The sequence below is a fragment of the Poecilia mexicana genome, unplaced genomic scaffold (genome assembly GCF_051168715.1).
Source record: "Poecilia mexicana isolate PSO_F unplaced genomic scaffold, ASM5116871v1 scaffold_15, whole genome shotgun sequence".
NCBI classification, from domain to species: domain Eukaryota; kingdom Metazoa; phylum Chordata; class Actinopteri; order Cyprinodontiformes; family Poeciliidae; genus Poecilia; species Poecilia mexicana.
Genome location: NW_028263384.1, coordinates 8788556 through 8815093, shown reverse-complemented (window position 1 = coordinate 8815093; position 26538 = coordinate 8788556). Strand labels below are relative to the sequence as shown.

At 39.4% G+C, this 26538-nt stretch overlaps 1 protein-coding gene across 2 annotated transcripts; it reads right to left on the bottom strand.

The window, feature by feature from the left end:
* Window positions 1-124: 124 nt before the first annotated feature.
* On the bottom strand, window positions 125-25947 carry pank1a (pantothenate kinase 1a). Of its 2 annotated transcripts, none has more exons than XM_015008579.2 (8): window positions 25128-25947; window positions 15195-15341; window positions 14806-15011; window positions 13517-13770; window positions 10339-10515; window positions 9738-9861; window positions 8244-8369; window positions 125-7150 (listed from the first exon to the last, which is right to left on the bottom strand). In XM_015008579.2, exons 1-8 carry the CDS (start codon window positions 25402-25404, stop codon window positions 7091-7093), a joined length of 1371 nt encoding a protein of 456 aa, XP_014864065.2. In that variant the 5' UTR covers window positions 25405-25947; the 3' UTR covers window positions 125-7090. The 2 variants fall into 2 exon arrangements, with proteins under 2 accessions (XP_014864065.2, XP_014864066.1); XM_015008580.2 differs by lacking the exon at window positions 25128-25947 and adding an exon at window positions 24452-25084.
* Between the last annotated feature and the right edge of the window lie 591 nt (window positions 25948-26538).

The following is a 26538-nucleotide window of genomic DNA, read 5'->3' as shown; positions in this document are numbered from 1 at the left end:
CCCGGCTGGGCCACGCCGATAAAACCGGCAACGCATTTGTATAATAATGGAAAGGAGTCGTAATCCAACTCCTTTTCCTCCTGCAAAAGTCTAAACTAATAATGAAAAAAACATCCAGAACACATTTATTTTTCAAATCCAGTTTTAGTTTAATTCTTTGTTAGAAAAAAAAAAATCTCTTCACATCAGTACATACACATTGCACAAAGGCAAGGAGCCTCTTCTTTTAAAACTGTCGTTTACCCCCCCGAATCAAATCCTTTGTTTTTATTATTATTCTTTAAACAAAAGGTAAAAGCAGCAGCAGAACTGACTCCCAACAACCAGCACTGGGTTTCCCAAACTTTCCCCAGGCCTCAGGAGGCCCGAGGTGAACAACTAGCACTGAAGAAATCCAGCAGACAGAAAGCAAGAGGCGAGAGCAAAAACACCCACAGAGCTCGAAGGAAAAGGACATTACAGCCCTCACTCTGTTCTTAGTGGAGTTTAAAAGCCTCTGAACATGGATATAAACAACCGTTAAGTGCACAGAAAATACCCCAAAGAGCGACATCGCCTAACATGTAGAGTAAAAATATCAGCTGCTGAATTTATTCACAGCTTCTCGGAAATTTTCTGCCGTCGTTCGATGCATGTTCCGTCTGCGTTCTGGATTTCGACACAAAAGTGCCGAGTTGCGCTTGGAAAAGCCAGGCTCTGAACAGTTAAAAACACTTTATCAACAGACAGATTGCTGGTGTTATAATACGTCATATTACTTTTTTTCTTTTTTATATTATTACATACAAATCTCTGTACAATCAGATACAGAAAGGTGATCAGATCTGTCCTGCCAGTTGAGCACTCAAAAAGGACAGCTTAAAGGCTGGACATGCTTGAAGCAACAGGATGTTTGACCACATCAGGAAAACGCTGGAGAATACGAGAGACGGGCAAAACAAGTACAAAAAAAAACAAACTGTCCCTTCACCACTTTAATCGAGTTAATCTACAATGTTCTGTGTTGTTTTGTCATGACTTTAACGTTAAAAAGCAACTCGAACCTGTTGAACTTTGTGTGAGAATTGATGTTTCACTCCATGCATAACTGGTTCTACGACATCCTGCCGCGAGCGTCCAATGAGCGAAAGTCAACGGCAGAACCAGCAGGACAGAAACCATCAAGTTTCACGCAGGATTTCATTCACCGAGAGGAAACACTAACTGGGTTGCATATTTAAAACAAAAAAACAACAAAAAAAAGAAGTATTTACAAGCAAGACAACTCTGTTTGCTAAAGAAGAGACCTAACAGATGAGTTAGTTACTGCATAGCTTTTTAGTTTAGATTTCTCCATTGCTGATCCGTTTGCAGCTCAGGCTGACGCTTCCTTATTTTATTTATTTATTCTTTTCTTACCAAGAAGTGGTCCCGGCTGGACATGGACCCAATGCTCCACAATACGGAACCTTTAGAATTACACCACAGACATTATTCAAGATGCATTACTACATTTACATCCAAAAAAAATAAATAAATAAAAAAATGTCGGGGATTCTCAACATCTCTTACACAGACTCGGGACTGGTTTACCGATATAAAAATCTAAACTTTTGTACAATCATTAAGGAGGCTGGAAGTAAAAATAGCATCTTTATCGCATAGAGAGCATATCTTCTCAAAATAACTATACGTTGTAATGTGACATCAAGGCAAAGGCAGATGAGGAGCAGTAAAGGTAGCACATAATTAACCATTCAGGATAACGCGCTCTGCAGGAGAACAGAGAGATGTGTTCAAATGAGACACTTTCCAGGAAACTTCACAGCTCAGGGGAAGGTGTTTGATAAACATGTCTGTACAATAACCAGGTACGCAGGTACGGTTTCACAGCAGCCACACTGGTTCTGTTATGCCAACCAAAACAAAAGGACAGGGATAAGATTTTTTATTTTACGACAATGCTAAAAATCAAACAACAAATACAAAGAAAGGATAAGAAGAATGAAAGCTCGTGCCTTGTATAAGCTCGTAACTCTATCCCGACCTCGTAAGCAAAACATTTCATGCCAACGTGAGCAAACCTTTGCATATCACTTTTTATTGTGGTTAAATACATTTAGGAACAGCCAAATAGTTAAAAAAAATATAAAAATCTCTGGAATCTTTTCATTTATTTTCCCCAGTCGGAGTTGGCTATTTTCTAAAGTATAGAAGATTAATTAGCCTTGATCATATCAAAACTAATTGAGTGACTTCCCACATAATATTCATGTATTATTCTTCAAAAACATGAATAAATTTGGACAGATTATGACTCAGTTAAGCTGAGGCGAACGCTGAAACTTTTAAACCACGCCTATTTGGTTCTGCTATTCCAGCCGCATGCTCTGAAAACAAACAGGCTGCCATCTTGTCGGGTTACCTTGAACGATGCAATTTACTTTAAATAATTGGTCGTCTAAGTGTGCGCGCGGCAGATTCTGTTGCCAGGTACGAACTGAAGCGCTGTTGGTGTGAAATGTCCAGTAAAAAAAAACGGCTTTCTATCGCACTCAAAACGGCCAGCTATTAAAAGACGAAAAGTGCAAAGGTATAAAATGGCGAAGGAGGAAAATAACTAGCGTCCCTCTAAATGTGACCAACTACACTCTATAATTAATAACACCCACCCCAAAAGAAAAAGAACCAAGACGACACAAAAAGAGCGTAGGCAAAACAAAAACACTTATTTGAACTTTAAAAGAAAAGAAGCTGAAGGGCACGAATAGAGTGAAACCAGACAGACATTTAGGAAAGGCAACACATATTCTGGGTTTTTCCAGTTTAGGAAAAAAAAACAACAAACAGGTGGTACATGGCGACCAACCCCTGGGTTGATCGTAAAGAAAACTGGCACCTGATGCACTGAGGTCATCATCATCATCATCATCATCATCATCATCCAAACATGAGTTGGAACAAGGCAAACCAAGGGGGAAAAAAAACAACACAAAAACAAAACGGAGCAATGTCAGTTTGCAGCGTCATCACAGCAGGACTGATGGTTCAGTGTTGGGTGATTCCAGAAATCACCTCTTGAAAGTACGAATTAAACAGCGACAGTGTTTCACAGCAGCCTCTCCGTGAACGCTTGCATAAGTGAAGGCGATTAGAGTCTTGAATGCAACGGGTCGTCGATGACGCCCGTTTCCTTTTCTCGTATTGCACGCTGTGGGCGTTTGAGTTGAGGTTGAAAAAATAAAATAAAAACAACTGAAAGCAACAGAGCACGTGGGAAAAGAAAAATAAAGGACATCATAGCAGCAAACATGTTACATAGCATGGGAGGGGAGGGGGTCAAAAGTCTGTGTTAGATAACGGCAATCAGTCATTTCTGTCAACAGGACCTTCAGAGTACTTGGTCGGCTAACAAGGAGCTCATTAAAGGATCAGGTAGAGCAGGTGAGACCATCAACAGAATGAGGCAGTAGTGATGAATTTGATAAGTCACGGTAGACAAACTGTTTTGACTAAAGAAAAATCTGAACAACTGTTTTTTTTACAGTGCAACTGTTTTAAGAGACGGGAGGCTTCAAAAGGTCAGAGGTTAGAATGTGAAGGTCGCCGGCAGCATCTCCAGGACATCACAGGACAAAATACGTTTGTGATCTTCGCGTTTCTCAAATGATCTGACGACTTATGAACTATGAGACCAGCTTCCTTTAAGTAATATTCAATTGAGAAGGATCAGCCCACGTAGGATCCGATTCAATCTGCAGACGAACGGAAAGATCTGTTATCACTGTACCAACTGTCTAGACCCCTCAGATCTTCTGGTTCTGGTCTGCTCTGCATCCCCAGAACCAAACGAGGAGAAACAGAATTCAGCTTCTATGCACCACAAATTTGGAACAAACTTCCAGAAAACTGCAAAACAGCTGAAACACTGGGTGCCTTTAAATCTCAACTTAAAACACACCTGTTTAGAGTTGCTTATGGCTAAATTAGGGTTAGAGTGTGGGTTTTATTTTATTTTTTTTAATTATGTGAAGCACTTTGAAATGCCTTGCTGCTGAAATGTGCTATACAAATAAAATTTCATTGATTGATTGATTGGAATATTTTAGTGTTGCACTGCAAAAAAAATAATAAAAAAAAATCTTACAAAGTATTTTTGGTCCAGATTCTAGTGCAAATATCTTAGTACATTTGCAATAAAACAAAACTAACTTACAAGTAACATTTCAGCACAATATAGGAGCTTGATTTAAGTCAATAATTCCTTAATAGTAATTAAAAAAAGTAATAGTTCCACTGGCAGATTAATAACAGATCAATTAAAACTTAATTGTTTTAAGTCAATTACTGACTTAAAACAAGCTCCTGTATTTTATTGAACAGTTACTTGTAATTTAGTTTTGTCTTATTTCAAGTGTACTAGGATATTTGCACTAGAAACTAGACCAAAAGTACTTGGTAAGATTTTGGTTTTGCAGTGTACAACATGACCTCATTCCACAGGAAAGTTTGAAAGTTGCAAGGGTCGGTTACGAGTATCAACATACATTAAAGCAGAGGTTCCCAAACTCCAGAGGGGGCGTCATCTGGATGAAAAAAACAAAAAAACATTAACACTGTATGCGCTGGGTTTTTACCTTAGAATGGCCAACTCTCTGTTATTTCTATGTCAATTTGATACAGTAGAGGCTTCCACGCTTCCCATATTTGTGTCCTCTGTCACTTTTATCAGCAGTTAAAACGGTTTAATCCGTTGTTAACATGTTGTAACCTGTTTTTCCGAGCCGCCTTTAAACGCAACATGAGCGCTACGACGCTCGCGCTGGGTTTACACCTGTGAAGGAGACCTGCTGCTGCTGTGCGGAGGTTTGTGTTAGAATCACGGCAGCAAACCAGCAAAACGCCAAGAACTTTTCAGTTTTTCCCTCCAAACTAACCGACTGAGTTGAGTAAAGCTGTTGGATGCAGGTAATGTTAGCTAAAAGATGACTAGCTAATATCAATACAGAACCTTAAGCTTAACAAGTACCTTGTAGGCTACCGATGTTGGTGTCTATTTTCAGCTACGTACATTCATTTTGCCCCCAAAAAAGTCGATGCCCCCCCCCCTCTCCACACACGTCGTTTCAACCAGACAGCCATTTGTAATCCATAGGGGGGGGGGCGCAGAAAATGTTTGGAAACCACTGGGGGGGCGCAGAAGAAAAAGTTTGGGAACCACTGCATCAAAGGTTTTACGTGGTAACAAAAATATATACATATATTTTTGGATGATATCTCTGGCTACAAAAACAGAAATAGCAAAAGTAAAAGCCGTCATTGTGTGGAAACTAAAGTCATCAGGCTAATCGCGGTAAACACTGGCCTGCATGACGAGCGTCCAGCTGCAGGCCGGCTCAACTTAATTACCCAGCTGATATCAGTTTGTTTGACTTGCTAAAAAAATGACAATATGTGCAATCAGCACTTCAACCCTGGCACTAAATATAACAGTTTTATTCCAACTGTTTGCTTTAGTCTACATTAAAATACCATAACTGGATTTTTTATTTTTTTTACATTAACATTGTGAAAACCATAATATTCAAGTGTTAAAGTTCAATACCTCATATTATATTTCAATACCTGAAACTGGTTGAGTGGAGAAGGATAAAATTTCAACAATTTAAATTAAAACCATCAATTGAGATTAATTTTCACCATTTTTCTCCTCTCCTGTGAAAGTGGGATGTATGTTAAAAAAATACTTGATAAGATTTAGTGTATCTAATTTCTAGTGCAAATATGTTAGTACCTTTGAAAAACTTACAAGTAACTTTTTAGCAAAAAAAAAAAAAAGGATGTTTTAAGCCGATAAATTCTTTAATATTGACGAAAACGTACTAGCTATAAGTGGGACAAGACATTTTACACATGTAAGCTAAAATGTCCTGTTCCACTGGCAGATTATTTCACTTGTAACTAGTACTTTTTCCATTAATATTAACAAATTATTGACTTAAAAGAAGCTCCTATATCGTGCTGAAAAGTTATTCGTAAGTTAGTTTCAACTTATTTCAAGTGAACTAGAAACTAGACCAGAAATGCTTCCTAAGATCAAGTGTAGAAAACATTTTGTTCCTTACCGTTTCCATTACTGTTGCAAGTGATGGATCCCTAATGAGTAAGTCTAAATCAACAGGAAGACTTCCTTTAACCAAAAAAAAAAAAAAAACGACAAAAGGAAGAGAAGACAGAGGTTGAGGAAAACAAGAAAACTCAAAATAACGCGTTCAAATCATCTGGAAGAAAACAAATCTTTGGTCCCGTCACCGAGGACTGAACTCATGAGGCTGGGTAACGCGTGCTTGGCAATACGACAGTTGCAGTTTTGCTGTCAAGTAGGCAGACGGAGAAAGGACAAACAAAGCAAAGGCCATGTGCAGCAGGGCAGAACGACACAGAAGAAAAAAAAACAGCTTATCTGCTTTCCGTTAGACGAGAAGGTTGCAGACGAATCTCAACAGGATTTGGCTTCAGTGCACTCCTTCGAAGACAGAAGCAAGGTGGGCGACTCTTTGAGCAACAAAACAGGTGAGGAAACCTACTTCCTTGAGCCACGTGTGGTTGAAAGGAAAAAGGAAAAAAAAAAAAAGAAAAAAAAAAGGTTGCTCGGTGAAGAGTGGCTTCTTTTGTGTGCAGACATCCTCTTCTGAACAGAAGCTGCAAAAATAGTCACCTGATGTACTTCTGTCCCCCAGGATGTAATGCTACAGTAGCTAGACACACAAACACAACCCCCCCCACCCCCGTCCCAGTAAAAGCCCAGGTTACTAAAATACTCTGTCTCTGTGGTTCCTGATTGCAGGAACCAACAGGAAACCATAAATTAAAAGATCACAATATTAAAACTCTATGATAGAAGGAGCTCTGGGAACAATCGTTAGAGGCTATCATTATTTACAAGAGTTAAATTATTAAAATGGCTTTTTCTCAGCGTCTTGAGTCTCTTAGTGTTCCTTTAGAGGTCTCTGATTGGGACCTCTCAGTAGTGTCATCTGCTAACAATGACGTCACAGCATTTAGAGTCGAGGGCGTCGCGGTGCCAACGGGAGAGGCCGGCGAACTCCCTTCACAGGTCCTCCGACGTCTTCAGCAGCTCCATAAGCGCTCCGACCGCTCCAAAGTAACCCTGGAGCAAAACGAGGGACGCTTTAGGGAACCTTTCACACAAGCTGAGGGTAAACGGCAGCAGAAGCACAACCAAACATGAAGCTGCAGATTTGTCAAATGGAAGAGTAGAAGAAGACGGCAAGTTCGAGCAAACTGGACCGGAGCTGCAACTAACGACTGTTTTAGTTATTGAAAACCCATCGATTTTTCTGACTATTTAATCGATTAATCATAAAAATAAAAATTGGCTTTCTGAACTTTTGTCATTTACGCCTTTTTTATATAATATTGGTGTGTTTTCAAAAGATGCAAAGAAACTTTTTTTTTTTTACAGAATTTGAACTGGTTGAGACTAAACTACGCCACTTGAGGACTTTTTGGTAGAACATATTTATAGAAAGTTTTTTGGTTTTTTTCATTATTTTAAATGGGGAATGTTTATATTTTTGTAAAACTTTGGTTTATTTGCTGCTATGAATGTGTTCTTTCAGCTATTTCCCCATTTAAGTCTGCATACGCCAGTTAATGATTAATCGATTACTCAATTCGATGAAGATTATTTTGATAATTCATCACAATTAATGATGAAGTACAACTTCAGAACATTTTACGCACTGCGTTTTTGACATCAACGCATCACTGAAATATCATTCATCGCCATGTCTCCTCTTTAGGCGTTGTTGTTTATGTGTTGTAATAATCATTTAGTGCTTATGGTGGTGAGAACGATAAAACTGTTTGGTTAAATCCCATTTTAGCCAGTAGGAAACCGCCAAGTTAACGCAGATGAAGGCAAGCTTCTTAGCTTTAAATCGGTTTAACCGGGAGCATTTGGTCGTCTTAATTGACTTCAATGAATGAGAGGCTTCCTCTAAAGTGTTGTCAGATTTATTACAAAAGACACTGCTGATCCTTTATGTGTTTGCATGACAGTGAATTTAAGAGTTTTACATACAAATTGAGTTTTGTTTTCTCCTTTTTTTTCCCCCCAAGACAGCATTAAAGTTTTTTTTTTTTAATCATACATTTAACAAACAATATTCCACTTGGCATACTTCAGCTGTATTAAGCTACTTTAAGAAAATCTAAAAATTCTGATTATTGTTGCTCACCTCATGCTCCAGAAAGAGGGCTCGTAGCTGCCCTTTTGACCAGAAGTCCATGGCGTAGGCTAGCAGCTTTGTGGACACGGTGTTGATCCGAAGGAAGTTCCCAACAAACACAACCCGCTCAATTTTCTGAAACAAATACAGATGTGGAATTTAATATATATACTGCCTTGTTAAAAGTGTCAAAAATAGCAAGAATAAGTTAATGCTGTTACATTTTTAAATGAAGATTTATATGAACAGAAGCCAAAGTGAATTGTATAAATGTTTTTGTTGCCAAAGTTCAGAAACATTTGCAGTAACCCTCATCAGTCAGCAGGTGGTGCTAATGAACTGATAATATTACAAAACGAGCCCAATTGATCCATATGGATTACAAAATCTGAGGGAAAAAAAAAACAATCATCCTCTCTAAAGACAGAGGGGGGGGAAAATATTCACTATATTTAACGGGCCATACAATCCTGAGAATGAAGGCCCAAATTTTAATGTTTACATTTATTGAAATCTAGATCTATTCCAAAGAACAATTGTAAAAACAATAATAAGAACATAACCCTGGCTGCTTTTATCTGTCCTTGCTGCAGATCTGCATGCGGTGATAGCCCTGTACAATGCTGCTTGATCGCCATGCCACAAGGCAACACTGTAAAGAAGCTCACAGCACGCAGAAACACTCCTGATTGGTCCCTGCTGCGCATGAGACACTTAAACCCACCACTTTTCACCCAGCTTTCCCCTGAGATACAAGAGATACAGATCAGCACAGCCCACCGACTGTATTATGTTCATATGAGCACTAATGTTTGATTCTTGTGGCTACACGAGTAAAAAATATCACATTCTCTCCGCTTGTGATTTCTTATGATTAAAACATGCTGGGGAATTAATTATTGTCTAGCTAAATAATTTTTAAAAACAAAAATTAAAGTAGATATTGTTTTGTGTTTGTTAAAATAGCTGAAGCTGCATTGGCAAGGAACATGGTTCCGTTTTGTTAAATCATTACCCTGAAAACACCCAGCTTTGTTGTTTTATTCATTTCATTTATTTATTTTTTTTTGTCAGGCGGTTGCACTGACTCTGCTGGAAACAAACTCTGGTCTCAGGACCACTGGTGGTCCGTAGGCGCCCCCTTGTGGTCCGCAAGGTACTGCATGTAAACTACTGTTTATTTGCCATGAGGTGAGTTCAAAGTCCGACACGTTTTGTCTGTTTTGTAAAAACAACCTCTCATCTGGACGAACAAAAACAACAATAAGCAAGACAAGACACTAATATATTCATTTCATGTTGTATATATTAGGATGTTTTTTGTTTGTTTTTGTGGGGGCAGTTTCAAGTTAGGTTGTCTGTGAGTGTTTGTTAAATGGGTTTATTTAACGGGACAGAATCAGGTGTTCTGGTACCACCTCGATGTCAAATGTGGCAAAGGAATCTCCTGTAATTTGCTTAACATGAGACTTAGCATCTGTGTGCACGTGTGAATGTAAATACCTCGTTGACAGCACACATGCGTGCTATAGATCCTATGTTATTGGTGATGGTGATTAGTGTGGCTCTGGCCAGGTCTTCCTTACTGATGCTGTCTCGCTTCTCTTTGCACATCATGTGACCAAAACTGTAAAACAAGCAGAAAGACAAACATCAAGCTACGCTGAGCACCAACCGGTTATCTCTCACCCCCCCCCCCACCACTTAGCTGCAGGTCAAACTAATAAAACGAGATGTTTTGTAATGCACGTCACAACATTCCAGGCACTCATGAGAAATTTGACATACAAGTTTATGTGTCGTTTGTGCCGCTCTGAGAAAAGTCTTCCTGTAATGTTTTCACATCCCGCTGTCAGTGCGCTATGACAGAGGGATGCGAAATTCACTTTACAAGAAGGTTAATGACGCACATCAAATCACCTAATTAGTCAAACATCAAGCTTATAGGTGACTTCATTGAAGTTTATTAAGATTTAAAGAAGTGAATCAAACCAATTTTTTGTAATGTATATATACACATTATATCACAAATGATGTGAATTCACGCCAGAAAAGCTCGGCATCCTCCATCTGAAACCCCCTGTGACGGCGACGTCGCGCTCACCTGGAGGCGACGGCCGAGCCCTGCAGGCCGAAGCGCTCGTAGTCCCCGCCGTAGATGTCTTTCACCAGCTTGTCCACGTTTGTGGAGTCGCCCTTGCTGGCCATTTCCAGCGCCTCCTCGAACGTCTCGCAGCCCGTCAGGAGGCAGCAGAGGCCGAGGAACGTTCCACCTCCCAGGCTGAAAGCGCGAGAGAGGAGGAGGAGGAGGGTTCCAGGAAGACGACAACAGAAAAGAAATGCAGGTCAGGTAAGAGCTGAAGGCAAGAAGAATCAATCAATCAAAGCCTTTGACTGATGACGTTAAGTGGCTTGAAATTAGAATGACATCTATGCATTTAGAAGATGCCAGCTGAAAAAGTGAAAGAGGATGGGATTGAGCAATTAATCCACTACAAATGGAACGGAAGGAATGCACTGGGAAAATATTTTGTTACAGATGAGCAACGTCTCCTTTTGATTCCCTGCTCTGCAAAATTTTCTCAGATCTGTCTCCGATCGCCTTTTAGTATCAATAAAATTAAATCAAGAACTGATTCCTGTGAGTTTTGAAATAAATGCCTGATTTACCTAGAGTTGAAGAAGCTTTAAGAAGTGATTTTAAGTCAGAACTATAACCAAAGCCTGGACCAGAATGCAGCCTTGCATCAGAAAGCCACTGCCCTCAGGCAGGCATTTTAAGGAGTGAAAGTAGGTTAACGCAGAACAACACGAGACGTCTTCTCGAAATTGTCCTCATTCTGATCATGCGAAACACCAGGAAGTCACCATGGAAACATCTGCAGAAACACATCTGTATTTATACAAATTAGGTTGATTTGATAAAGACATTTTGGTCATTCGCGTTGTTGGTACCGGAACCTCTCGTACTGCTCTCGACAACGCTCATTAAAGCAGGTGTTGGTGCTTTTTGGCAGGGAAAAATGAAATCAGCATCTCCATAAAACATATCAGCAGAGGGAACCACAAACTGCTCTGTAAATTTCCTCGTAAACCACTGTGCCGTCTTTGAACTTGATAAAACCCAGTGGACCAACATCACCGGATGACCCAGCTCCTCAAATAATCAGCGTTGGGGAAACCGTCCCACAGGACCTCGAGCTGCTCAGTCTCTGTGCCTCTGCTCTTCTTCCAGACTCTGGGACTTCAGTTACCAAACGAAATGTAAACATGACGAGCTTAAAACGAGGAACATACAATTCATTCGTCCTGTATTAGCCATTGTGTGGTCGCTTAAAGGCTTTGAATCTCCCTCGAACCAGGAGTTTCTGCAAGTTTTGTCAACTTAAATTTAAGACCTTTAACAATGGGCTTTATATCGCCACAGAAACGCACAAATTTCGTCCAACCAACTTGCGAAAAATTCCCACTTAACCATGATTGACGCAAAAAAAAAAAAAAAAAGCTAGCTAACGGGTTATGCTAGAAATGTGTTAAGAAACGCAATGAAGATGCAACTTAAACTTTTGCCTGACAGAAAAATCCTGTGGGGAAAAAAATACATAGAATACATAGATGAGATTAAGTAGACCTGCAAAATTGAAGACCTGTAAATTTTAAAGGCCAACTTACTTTTTCAAAATAAACTATAGATATTTTAAGGCCTTCATTTTAGATGGATGAATTTAAGACTTGCACGGACACCCTGTCAAACTTTCCAATGACCTTTGCTTCTCAGGCTCCTCCAGGCTGCCGTCATCCTTGTTGCATTTGTCCCTCTTGCACCATAAATGCTCCTTTCCCTCAACTCTTCACTCTGGACACGCCGTTTCTTTAGCAATGCACTTTTTTATGGCTGACCATCCTTGCTCAATGGTGTCAATGACCGTCTGTTGGAAAACTACCAAGTCAGTTTGCACATGTAAGCTATAAAATGGCTGCCATGTCGTATTTCTGTACTAAACGGCCTTTTTGTAATTGGTCTTGTAGCAGAAATGCACACATGAAATATGCGTTACTCCATCTGTAATCAATCTTCATCATACATTTAATCACATCCTGAATTACTGGGATGTTCCTGTTGTCAATGTGACAACCCCGGATAGACATACGGCATCAACAAACACATATTTGTTGCCGGTAGTTTTCTGAATTTGTTTATCAGCTGAACAAACATTTGACAGCTAATCAGGAGCATGGATCAACACGGAAGCTACTTCTGACATAACAACAACATGCCTTTGTATTTACGTCACTGTCTCACTGACCTTTTTAGGATCGGTCTAATCACACCTGCTTCACTTATTAAGTGGAAAAGATTTGCAAGGTGAGGACCAAACCTCACTTTGGCTTAGTGCAGCAAATAACTAATCAACAGTAAACAGCTTCATTAGTGGTTTTATTGCTATAATACCAAATAATAAAACCAATATTATAAATTGAAAGTGGAGCTTGTGTACTCTTAAACAGCATTTATTTGTTGGAAATATACAGTAATCTACTGTTCATGTAAGGTAGAGCGATAAACGATTATTGTGCATTTTAAATGTGAATATGTTACCTGAGCTGATTAAAGGTTCCAGTTAAAATGGAACAAAATAGTAGAGAAACGGGTTCAACATGCAAGGCATTTTTGGAAATTTCCTTTGAGAGATAACCTTTGAACATACTCTGCAAGAACAAAGCCTCTCAGGCTATGCAAGAACTAGACGACGACATTCTGTTCCCTGCTTCAGGAATCCTTGCAGCTTGTTTTTGACCATTTTGTTTCTTGTGTGGTGTCAGAGAAATGTGAAGGTGGAGTGTTTCAGGAGGAGAGACCTAAACAGGGTTTGTACTTAAGTTCTGCTCTTGAGTTTTTGCAAAGTATGAAATGTTTTGGGCAGAGAGAAGTTTGTCCTTGTGGCCTCTGGAATTTCTCTGCTCTCATTGTCACTAATTAAACTGCTTCTCAATACCTTTTCTTCACTAATTGTTGTTTTATTTGTCTGTTAATATTGTTAAAATGACCCAAGACCACCCAAACGTCATCTTCAATTTGAAATCAACATTTGCAAATTGCTTTTTATTAACTTTAGGGCAGCACAACTTTGACTACGTCAGGTTTTAAAAACACTTTGATACTCTGATGTGAGCCTACAGCCATCTGCGACTTTTTTACATTTTCACATCCGTTTTTTTTTTTTTTTTTTTTTTTTTTTTTTCAGTATTTGCTTAAATTAAGCGATGTAGGTCCTCCTCACCTTGTCCCGGTTACCCGCTTGTAGTTGTTCTCTGAGTAGACCGCCAGTATGGAGACCCCGGAGCCGATGTTGACCAGCAGCATTGGGAAGTGGTTGTCCAGGTTGCAGGGCTTTTTCACGCAGCTGTGGGGATCCGAAGGGTTCTGGAAGTAGTAGCACTCCGGGTGTCCGTTGAAACCGACCCGGTCGATAAACAGCAGGCCACGGATGAGGCAGTCCAGCTCATCCAGCTTCAGCAGCTCCAGGTCAGCCATCTGGGTCACAGACAGAGGTGGGTTAGGACGAATGCAACAAGCTGCGTTAAACACCACTACAGTCAGGGATTCTGGACAGATTTCAGAAAAACTGCAGTCTGATGGATGAGCAGACAAACAAGAGGACGCAAGTGCAGAATAATCACTTTTTTCACCACATATTTTATTCAATTTAAAGGGGAAGTATTATGTGATTCCAAGTATATAGTATATAAACAGTGTTGCCTTAAATTGTTATAAAATGTTACATATATCAAATATGACTTAAAAGAAATTTGACGCCTTGATATTGGGCCTCTGTCTCTTTAAGAAGCTCTTGCTCTTTCTGAAAGTCGTCACAGCATCGCTCCTCTTGTTAACCCTTTAACAATGTTTTCACCAGCGTTTCACAGAGAAGCAGCTGGTATTATGAGCTCAGCAGTTCCAGCAGGTGTTTGCCAATCGCTGCTGGCTAGTCTGAAGGAGCTGAGTGCGGGAGTCATGGGGAAGGGTTGCTTTGTGAGGTGGAAACTTGGAAACTGGCATTTTGAAAAGCTGTGTGGTTGCCATGGGAGACTAAGGGATTTCTCAAAAATGAATGAAACAATCAAAGGTGTTGATGAGGGAAAAACATTATAACATGACTCAAAAAGCTCAAAAAAGTCGACTTTAAATGATACTGCCCCTTTAAATCAAATTTCATACTTTTCCAGAATCCAAAGAGACATTTAGCAGGTCAGGATAAAATAAACACTTAAATATTTGCTGTAGAATAAAAAAAAAGAAAAAAAAAAGGAATTTTAAAATATCTATTTGGGTCAGTTTTTCAGGTTCAGAGAAACACAGATACCACATTCACATAATTTCTGAAAAAGGCGATATGAGCTCGCTAATGTATGACCTACATCTGCTGTGTGGACAGATGCTAAAAGTAGACTGTACAAATGTAAATTTGATATATACAACATGTAGCTGAGGCCAACGTGGCCATATTCGAAAAGTCCAACAGTGGGGTGGCAAATAATGAGCTCTACAAGCGTTGTACGCCAGACTCACGGTTCTGAAGTCGTTCTCAAACTTGTAGGCGCCGCCTCCCGTGGCGCACAGCGTCGTGTGCAGGCTGGAGAAGTTCTTGTCTCGTCCCATCTGGATGAACCGGGGCATGGCCTGGGTCGGGAAGCGGATAAAGTGCAGGTTGCCTGTCCGGCCACACATGGTCAGGTTCCTCAGTTCCAGGTGGACGTCGCGGACACCTGTTTTACCTGAGGGCACAAAAAAAAACAAAAAAAAAAACAGTTTTGCTAAACAACAATTCTGAGCTAGCTTGCAAATGAAAACATTTTCTTTGACAGAAAGTAAAACAAGGCCTTGGACAGTGTCCTGGACCTGACTTTTGTATCATGAGATCATTTATTACACAGGACTGCGTGTGTAAGCTTACGCACCATAGGCCACGTTTGAGGTGAGGTAGCGGCGGATAGATTTGAGGTTTTCAACTTCTTCTTGTTCTTCTTCTGCAGTGATGTCGACTGGCTCAAAGTACACCAGCTTAACCAAGGTGCCACCGATGTCCATTCCAAACCAGGGGAAAGCTGCAGAGGGAAACATGGGATTAGCTTCTTAACTTTTAGATGAGAAGCTACAGATCTGAATGACTGTGAAGACTGTTACCAGGAAAGGATTAATTCTGTTATTGTGGCTGGAGCAAAACCAGTGAAAACATGAAAAATCAAATGGCTCCCACAGCATTTGACAATCTCAAATTTGTCCGTGAGATTTCATTACAGCCTCCAGTCGACACTTGAAACAGACTACTGCTTCCCTTTATCAATACTCACCACACATAGACCAATTTCTCTCAGAATGTTAAAGACATGGGCCTCCGTATTTATTTAATGACTGAAAGTTAAAGTGGCAGAATCTGCTTTGGGATAAAAAAAAAAGGTCACGTATTCTCAGGAATTGAAATTTGAATTTAAATTATAAGCCTGAACAAAATGAAATATGAAAAAAATGCCACGACATTTTGAGTTTTTTTCTTAAAGTTTTCCATATGAAATTTAAACTAAATAGAGACCTTACATAATGTGTCTCTTCAGCAAATTTACGTCATCGTATGCAGTTCAAAATATGCTGGTTGAAGTTACGTTTTTTTAGTTAAATACTTAACTGAACACCGTCTATTCAATGTTAAAGTCATCTCAAATTTGTACAGAAATGTGGAGCATTTTACTGTACAGATATTCTGTGATTCATAGAGAGAGAGAGTGCTGGGATTTCAGGCTCTTTTTTTCTTAAAAAGCAACTAAAATGGGTCAAAACTGGTGTCAGAAAGAAAAAGAAATCCTGACCTTTACATCTCTACTTTGGATCATAGATTACTGCTCTAAAAAGCATAATTGCTGACCATAATTACTGTTCGTGTCATAACGGGAGAAAAAAAAAAAGAAATCCCATCTCAGTCCTGTCTCCGACTGCGGCTGCATGATAGCGCTACATACGGCGCCAACATTGATAACACCATTTTCTTTTTCGTGGCGAGTTTAGTCCAAGATTGAATCTGACTGGAAGAAGACATAATCTTTCAGAACGAAAGCTGGTAAATAAATAAATTAATTAAATAAAGCACATCGCCACAGCTCGCTGAGAGCCAATGTTCCCATGGAAACAGGTAACCCTCCCTTCCCCCATCGTCTCTCATACAGTCTTCAGCCTTTCTATTTTCTCTTCCCCTCAACCTCTCAGGCGGTTTTATACATACCATCCATCTTCCCATACTTCTCTGCTTCCCCCCCCCCACCCGCCTGCTTGACTCTCACAATTAAAGTCAGGTCTCGTTGGATTGGATCCTGCAGGACGAGTCCAGAGCGCCACGGAGCTAAAACCATTTCAACTAGAGGTGTGCCGATCGATCGGTCACCGATCATAATCGGGCCGATTTTCGTGAAAAAGTGCATGATCGGTGATCGGCGATCATTGTCTCTTTTACCGATACCGATCACCTGCTTCTCATTTCGCAGCCTGCTTGTGCAGCTGGTCTCCTCTTTCCTTCACTCTGCGCAAACGCGCAACAACAAATCCTAAGCGGTGTGGAACTATAACGCACTGAGTGAATGGGGAAGTTTGCGTGTTGTGGGGAAAATTGAAGCACGTCAAAAATGCATCAACACAACGAAGCTAATACGACATAAAAACAAAGCCATACTTGACGGAGTTTGGCTACATCGAGGATCACTGCAGTAAAAAAGACATACGGAGGATCAGATAGCAGGTAAAGCAGCGCACAGCTACAAACACTCACCAGGATTAGCATGACGGTCAGAAAGCTAAACAAATAACCCGCAAAATTATTTAAGTCTTCGAGCTGCGATGTAGGACGCTGGTTCTGCTCTCCTGTTGAACCGCTGCTACGCTACAGGTAGTAATATTTGACAGACGGAGCTTCGCTTCTGCTCCACCTGGTAGTGACTCTCACACCGAACCTGCTTAAAGCTGCAGCATCTAACTTAAAAAAATAAATTTTACCTACATATTAAAACTTTCGCTGTCCTAACATGAGACAGATAATCTCTAAAAAAAATAATCGATCTCCTCCCTGTTCTGCATAATTACTCCGCTCAGTCAGAAACAGCCAATCAGAGCTAGCAGTAATCAGCTAGCCGCCATGCTATCAGGAAGTTTTCATTCAGTAACTCTGGATTGTTTATTGTAATGGAACCTGTTTTTGCCTTTGAATGTTAAGTTTTATACTTGAACTTCTTGGCAATGTTGAGAGGTTTTATTTTGGCTCTTTGCATTATTTAGCCTCTTCAGAGCCTTCATATGTTATCAGTCTGTTAAAGATAGTATTATCAATAGCAGTACAATTTGCACAATGCCTGTTTTGTTTAGTTTTCTTCTTGAAAAAAGTTATTAAAAACAGGTTTTTGTCTAAATTAAGGTGAATTCATGGTTCCTTTTTCCACATAATGTAACCGGTAGTGTTTATGATAAAAATAATAATAATTATTATGTGATCGGTATCGGTGATCGGTATCGGTGTATCGGCCCTCATGGGTGATCGGTATCGGTATCGCCAGGAAAAAACCTGATCGGCACATCCCTAATTTCAACCGTCACTTTTCTGTTTGGAGCCATGTATATACACAAAAAGCATTTTTATAAAGAAATAAATGAGTGCATCTCATCACTGAAATAAAAGTAAACTGCCCCAATTACAGTCTAATAAAACTGACTGAGAAAGTGGTCGGTCATTATGGAGCTCAAATTAATGTAGTGCAGTCCTTCACCTGCCTGCTGCTGCACACTGATGGTCAGCTGGCTGCGGCCTACATTTTTTTTTTTTTCAAACAGTAATATCACTCTGTGCAATAAGCATAAGAACGCCTCCACTAACATGAGCAAGTGTTTTACCTGTACTTTGATTTAACTTCAAGTCGGAAATAACACATTTCTGTTATTGATGATCTCATTACATACATCATTAACGTTATGTTTTTGGCAGCGCTAGAAATGTTTTCTTTTCCTTTAAATGCTTTTAAGTTTTAAATAATGTTGCTTTTTTTATTTCAGGCACAAAAACCAAGTAGGAATCAGTTGAACAAGGATATTAGGAATTGTTTTATGAAGAATTTTAGAAATATCTCCACCGGATGCAGAGTATTTTTAAACATCAAAATCGCAACAAGCAAAAAAACAAAAAAACATTAAAAAAGCAGTTGGATTATTAAAAAAAGAAAGAATTACAAAGTACTAAAGCTAATAATAAATTACAGATTTCTTAATAACCATGCGTTTCTGGTTGTGTATCCTCTATTTTTAGCAGTCACCAGCTCTGACCCACTTCTGTTTGCTCAGGCAGCTGAACAAATACCAAAGTTCTAGTTGACACAAGTTTGGAAATGATGGTGCTACAGCAGTCAGGGTGACACGACAAAGGTTACTGAAGGTCAAACAGTAAAGGATCTCCTTTTATTAGGCCTCAAAATATTAACATTTTATTCTAGCTGTGCTGCACAGGGGTAAGGAAACAGGGCAGAACCTGACACTTGATAGAACTAATACAGTTTCACGGAAACCGGCTTTCTAAACAACAACATAACTCTTTCAGAGGGCATTTTACCACTTAAGTATATATCGTGGTAAGAGGAGGTTTTCAACACAGGAATGTGATGAAGCAATTTGTTTTGTGCATGATGGCGAGCCAACACACTGAGCTGACAGGACAATGAAAGCCACAGAGCTCCACATGTAAACAAACCTCCTGGCGTTGAAACGTTGCACAGTAAAATCCGTCACAACAACAACTAAAAAAACCGTAAAATGTCTGGTTTTATTCATCTGCAGTGACAGTACGAGTAAAGCTGCACATAGAGTTGCATTTAGAGCAGGTCATGGTAAAACTGATGCAAGTCACCAAGCATCTTTCGACAGCAGAGGTTATTGGTCCGAAGTTATATCAATATACAAACTGCTTAATTTAAAGTCAGACAATAATCAATATCTCCGAGTTAAAATAGGAGCAAGTACTGATTGTACACCAAATACACAACTAAAAATAATCTCAAATAATCTTGAATACTTGTATTTAATTATAAAACAAGAGAGAAAATAAGACATACTGGGAAGATAAATACGACCTTTTGGAACTTTTGCTGCACAGATGATCCATAACTTGGCTTTAAAGGAAAATAAACCAGATTTGCAACACTGATTACTAAACTAGCAGTGTGCTGCATGCGTGAAGTGCTTAAAGCCTGCATGTGATTTAATCCGTGCAGCTGAGTTTCTGACTTGATGATCAAGAGATATGACGATTTCACAACAAGGGAACAGGCTGACCGTCTGGATTACAGGGGCAAAGTTCACTTTCAGGATAATTTAGACCAGGGATTGCTGCAAAAAAATTATTTTGTTCCACGCTTTGGTTTGCTTTAATTTGCTTGCAGAGTAAACGCATGTTCTGATTTCCAAAAAAGAAAGCATGAAAAATTGTTTTCAAAAGGTTCTCGGTTTCATTTTGATATAAAAATCTCTGCAACAGACAGAAGAAATTGTGAAACTATGATTATTATTTTAACGTGATTGGATAACAATATGATGTCCTACGTGAAGTAACTTTAAAAGGATTCTAAATCGAGTTTTAGCAGGAAGTCCTTTGGTCTGGAGCTTCGTCAGGTTCCCTGTGGCTGCACAGGAAACGTCTTAAAATGCATTGTGACACTGAATTGCTTCAGCAAAACCAACAGCAAGGAGGATGACAACATCTCTGTGGAGGAGTAAAAGAAATACTTCCTCAAATCAATGGCTAAATATGATCAATCTACATCTTAGGCCAAATTACCAGTTCTACTCTGGAAAGCTTTTTTTATTTTCCTGTTTTGCAGGCAAATAAAAACTATATTAGGGATGGTATGGTTATTCAAAATAAGGCAAACTGAGGCTTTCAAAAGTTACAGTTCACAGGTTCCGTTTACACGGAGCCGGTTATCAGTGAAACCGTAACATTTTTGTGCATTTTTACACGTCTCCGGTGATCACAAGTAGTGAAATTTCTTCACTACTTGTGATCTGTATTGTTGCGCAGCAGGGGAGAGATTAGGAAAAGATGGAAAGGTTAATTCAAGGCAATAGTGATGCAAGAGTTGCTCTTTTGGAATTATGCCCAAAACTTTGAATCAGTAAAGCAACCGTTCTATTGACATCAGTACATGGTGACATAATGAAAACAGTTAAAGATTGACAACAGCCTGATTGATGAAACAGCCACAGACAAGCAGAAAAACACAAGGACAATCTCTGTGGCAAAGATTATAACCTTGGTAGAAAAATATAATCTTAAAAGAAAACCACTGAAAAATCCTTAATGTCTCCTACCAGGTAGTATTTGACTAAAGCACACAAATACCCAGTAAAACAAATACACAAACTTCCTTCCAAAAATGTTTAACATTTTGATCAGAACCTATTTTCTCCTCTCCTACGTGACCTGAAACACCCCTGGTGGACCATCTCACCAAGGAACTCTATTCAAAATGGCCACAAACACCGTGCTGCGTGTGTGTGCAGCCAAAAGTCACTGTGACAAGGAGAAGGGCCAGGGAGAAGGGGGTGATTCGAGTCTATGTAGGTGAAAGGCCTCTGGCCGAACACACACCTGCTCTGCACCGCATGTCCACATGGTGGAATAAAGCGCACGCATGCCAACAGGAGAGCAAAACATGTGTTGCTTTTGTTTTGTTAAACTTTAATTGTCCTGTCCTGTTCTGTCCCCAGGCTGAGATAAGACAGGAACACATGCCAGGCTGCAGGAGATTGTGTTGATACAGTGGGCACACCGATAAAAAAAAGTTTCATATGCTTAACAAGTAGTTTTATCCTCAAACATTAATATTACTGCCTTGATAGTGTGATTTTTTTTAACAACCAAGTGACACTCTGATTTTTGTAGCAATGCTACCATTTAAAGCTTACAGCACCACCGCTTTTTTTAAAGCTACAACCGTTAGACTCCATAAGTAAACCTTTAATTTATAAAGTGAGACATTGTCTTAAAATATTTAAGAAACAACTTTAAGAACCAAGTATGTTCTGTTTAATTTTTCCAGTTTTGATTTTAATTGAATAAAAAAAAACCCATTGAGATTAGAAACCTTTTTTCAACAAATACAAAACAATTACATAGTTCAAAGAAAAGGACAAGCTATTTTAAAAAAAGCAGGTACATGTCATTGAATCAGAGTAAATTAGTTAATTTAAACCATTAGGACTAAAGTATGACTAATTTTTCTCTTCACAACAACAAACCAAGGGTATAAAGATTGTCTTTTTTTATTATTTTAAATCCACATCTTCTGGAGGCAGTTCAGTCAAATCATTATAAAATCTACTGCACAAAACAAAAGGTAGCAGGTTGAAGCAGATTGAACTTTGCATCCTTTAAAAAATCAAAATAAAACCATGCTTTTATTGACATATGACTATACTAAATCTATAATTACCTACTACACTGCAGCTGTAGATTTTCAATAAACGTCACAATTTGTAAGCAGATGAAGAATTAGAGATATTTTCTGTTGCAATCTGACAAAATTAACTCATAATTCAGCTTTTATTGGGTCTGCTTTGTACCTTAAACTGCTGAAATTACACCAGAACTAACCTGAAATAACCCAAGAATGCGAGAATGTTTTGGTTGAAAAGAAACAGTTTTATGTAGGTTTGAATGTAGTTTGGGTTGTTTTTCAGGTGTGTCAAAGATCGAACACTTTTCCTCCATTCCAATTTTCATAATCTCCCTATTCTTAATTTAACTACACCCCACCTGAGATTTACAGAGAAACCAGGTCTATAATCTACCTTTAGCAGGCGGGAGTGTTCCTTTTTGTCCCCATAAACATCTATATCTTTTTACACCAGTATGTTATCAAACAAACTCACATGCACAAGCTGTAAAGTTAGCTAGAGGCAGGGTGTGCCATAACACATAATGACAGCAAGTCTGTTCTTTTTAATCACTAAAAGTCAACATCCTGAATAAACCCAGCCCCATTCTTGGAGTTTCAATTGTGCCTCCTTTTAAATACCTACGAGCCTTTTAACTTAACAGCTCAGCTGTGTCACAGACCTCCTGGTTTTGTTTTCCCGGAGTCCGACCAATTACATTTGCCCGTTCAGCCACACCCCATCTTTTCACTGATAGGCAAAGCACGGTTTATTTCCACTGCTTGCATCCATCACTTTGAAACATTATCTTTAACAAAGTCATAATAATGAGCTAAAAATGTTTCCAAAACTCTGACTCATCAGTCTTACTTTGTTTTGGGTGAGTTTTGGTTCACTCCTTCAACAAAACCTGCTCCTGGGCGTCATGGAAACCCACTGCCATCAGTCGTTTGTCCTCTGTCCATTGTTTAATAATTAAAAAAAATATATATGTGCATTCATACACATTTTGCTTGTTCCGCGTTTTCCCAATACCAGCAAAAAAAAAAAAATTATATTTATCACACTGATCAGGATGATGTGAAGCTTCAGGTTTGTCACTGAACAATGTTGGATTCGTAAGAGCAAACAGTTTGGACTCAGAAACTTTTAAACCAATGATGGTGAAAAGTCATTTCTTGTTAAGATCAGTCATGGTTATGATGGAGTAAAAAAAAAATCTATCCAAAGGTATTAAGGATGAAGTGAGTTTTAATTATAAAAGGTATACTCCAGTATTATGTGGAACTGTCAAAACTAACAATTGATATTTAACATTAAAGTGCCAGACATATCTTACACTGAAGAAGCTGCATTTGTGTCCAATTACTTTATACCACTTTTCATTCACATATTTTACATCTCTGATCAAGTTGTACATTTTTTACTGAAGTCAACTTGCTTAAATATCCCAGTAGGTTTCACATCCGACATCCCCGAGTATAAACATTTGCTTCTGGTCCAAACAAGAAATACGTCAGACTGGGTTACCCAGCGTTAAACCAACTAAGCCACAAATGAGGAAACAAAAGTGAAAAATCCATTCCCAGAGGGAAACGCATTCCGGAGTCAGCACTTTCTGGGGAAAAGCTTAGACATTTTATCCGGGTTTATCGGGATGACTGGACTCTTTCCAAGGATAAGTCAGCCATAAAACAGACAATCTCTGCCCGGACCTCTTAATGATTACAGGGGCGACTTTAACTTCGTAATCAGGGATAACCCTGCTGAAAGTCTTTGCAGGTATTAGTAGGATGGAACTATTATCTGTCTACATATCCTAACATTGCAAATTCCCTCTACTTTGTCCATCAATTAGAATAAACACAATAAGCCCAATTACATGCTTATTACAAGAATGCAAGTTATTCTCACAAAACTGCACAGGTGTGGCTTATAACAGAAATGAAAAGAAGGAAAAATATGAGGGAGGTAGAGTTCAAGTCATTACAATGGCCGCTCATGTAATTGCGTAATCACAAAATAAACGCTATGACTTGCAGATGAGGAATTCAACTGGACTTGTCTTGTGTTTTAAAAATAAACACAAGACGTTTATTTAAAATGGAAGAACAATTTGTTTTCTTTTATTTGTGCTTACTTAATATAAGAGATGCAAAACTGACCCTTTTACAGCAATGATTATCAAGGTTTTGATAAGGATGGTGACAACATGTCATTATTACAACAGAAAGCAGCTAAACTTATAAGAACCAAGGTGATCTAATGAAAACATTTCTTTAAAAGCAAAAAGAACAAAAAAAAAGAAAAATCACAATGCTATTTTTATTTCTATTACCATTCCTAGCCAACGCAATTACTTAAAGATGTAAGGAATGCGGTGTGGCTGACTAAGAGACTTGTATTACCGCAGTATCTCTGTATCTTTGCAGAGCGTGAGCATCTCTGCCATGATGTCCACAGAGTAAGATTAAGTTGAACCCAGATAACCAGTTTTAACCACAACAAACCCTAAGGGTCTTGTCAAAGAAGTGCAACGTGCAGCAAACTGCAGTTAAAAGAAATATTTCTTAAATATTTAAAGTATTTAACAGTAGTATTTAACTGCGGGTTTTATCCCTGCAGTTTTCTAACAGTAGGTATAAAACATGCCACACCTAAAAAAAAACAAAAAAAAACAGGTAAAGCTTAAGTTCACTGATAAGCAGTTCTTAATAGTTTTCTCAAGATAATGAAGCAGAAACTAACTCACACTTACCAGGTTTCTTCTCCGTTATAAGCTTCATTGTTAGGCAAAATATATGCCCAAGAAGGCACACACAAGACTTTCTGAATACTATACAGGAGCGGCTTACAAAAAGAAGAAATTAAAACGCAGCTATCTGTTCTAGGTATTTATGAAGACTTCACGGAGAAAAGAAAACAACTCCTTTCAGCATTCTACGCTAGACCTGTGAACTTTACTAGGATGATCTTCACATCTTCCGAAACACTTGGTAAGCTTAGGGGTGGATTCCTATCCATTCACCCTTCCCCTTGTAGACAAGATTCGAGCGTTGATTGGCCAGGCCCACTTATCAGGCGCTTCTTCGCCACCTGAAACCGACCAATCACAATTCTCCAAATGCAACCTGAGGGTTGATGAATACAAAAGGAGGTCTCCCTGACGACGGTAGGCTGTAGGACTGAGCAGCAAAGCGAGAAAATGTCAACATGATTCCTCAGTTATTAAATAGCTGTTATAGTACACAGAAAAAAAAAACACCATCAATGACGGCGTAATGGGAGCTCACAGAAAGATCTGCTATCATTGCGAGACGGCGCAATTTACAAAACCACTGCAGCCAGCTGGAGTGACACAATCAGCACACTTATCTTTCAGAGCAGTGACAGTAAATGACTGACTGTAACATATTCCATTCACAGTAACTTACGAGGTCTGTTCCGTTTCACCGACTCCGTCCTCCTTCGCAACCGGCTTCTCTTTGCCGGGGACCCGTTGCAGTCCTTCTCCTCCCCACGCTGCAGGTGATGCATTTCAAACGTGCTGCTGCTGGGTCCTGTGCTTAAGCCGAATGCATTGCTGGTGGAGCAGCTGCCGTTAGCGGCTACCACGACGAGGCCGTTCAACCCTCTTGGACTCTGTACGTTGTTGACATGAAAAGGTCCCGACGCTCCCTTCTTGTCCACCAATGACTTCGCTTTATCCATGGCAGCGCTAGCCTAGCCTAGCCTAGCATCTGCGGGAAACAGCCGGTGTAGGATTTAGCTAGTTTAGCTTAGCTGGCTAACACTAGCCCCACTGGCAGGCTTGTGAGACCGCCACGCGAACAGCGAATTCCGTACTTACGCTAAAACACCAAACAAAATGTTTGCCCTCATTTTTACTGAAAAGCCGTCTGGGTTTTAAAATGGAAAGACTCGCTAAAACATAGCGTGTCCTTTGAGGTCACTCTCGGTCATTCCCCCTCATTGAGATCCTGGCAAGCGCGGCAGTAGCCCGTGTGTATTTGTGTACGTATAAAAGAGAATGTGTGGCTAGACTGCTACGCAGCAGAGTATCGCACCCGTCCACCTCCCTCGACCGGTTTTTCTGCTGTAAAAAAAATCAGTGACTAATATACGATTGTGAATACGAGAATGGGCTCGTCCGTATCGCGTTCCTCGCAGGTAGATTAAAAGCAGAGCCTATAAACACTAGCCTACAGCTGTGGGCGCTTTATTTATGAGCCTTGCTGTCCGCTGTCAACCTCATTCCCCGCAGTCCTTTGCACGCGTGATGTGTTGTTCCACGCTGCCAATCTAAGAGCAGTCAAAAATTGAACTAAAGTAACCCCGAAAAAGCAGCCTATAAAAAAACCCATAAACATATTATGTCGAGAGTTAATTACCTAAGGAGAACACGGTTTTGTTAGAGACTATATCAAAGGGCACATTAGGTAACTTGCACCTCCAGTCGACATGCAAAGGTCAAACAACAATGTCAGCTGGATAAAGGAAGACAATCAATGAAAAAGACACTTCTTCTATTGATACTTGAGGAAAGGCTTGATATATTCACCTGTTTTAAATAATGCCATATTATAATGTCATAGAAGAAAAGTTTGAAACGTTTGGCATGCATATCTATTTTAGCCCCCTTACATGTTACTCCTAAATAAAATTCAAATGCAAAAATGAATTGTCCAGAAAACAATACCATAAACATGCAGCAATAGGGCCCTTAGAAAGCCCCTATTAAGTCAACCTGTGTGTAATTAAATCTCCACTGCTGTTATAAGAACGCTTCCAAATTGTGTTAGAAAACATTAGTGATCAAAAAAAGTGAGGCCAAATACAAAGCAG

Excerpts from the sequence above, each read along its gene's own strand:
- pank1a (XM_015008579.2), bottom strand. The coding sequence starts at position 25,404 with ATGGATAAAGCGAAGTCATTGGTGGACAAGAAGGGAGCGTCGGGACCT. Across the intron at positions 15,342-25,127 it reads GGTGAAACGGAACAGACCTC|CTTTCCCCTGGTTTGGAATG; the intron begins GTAAGTTACTGT and ends TTCCCTCTGCAG. Across the intron at positions 9,862-10,338 it reads GGCTCGGCCGTCGCCTCCAG|TTTTGGTCACATGATGTGCA; the intron begins GTGAGCGCGACG and ends CTTGTTTTACAG.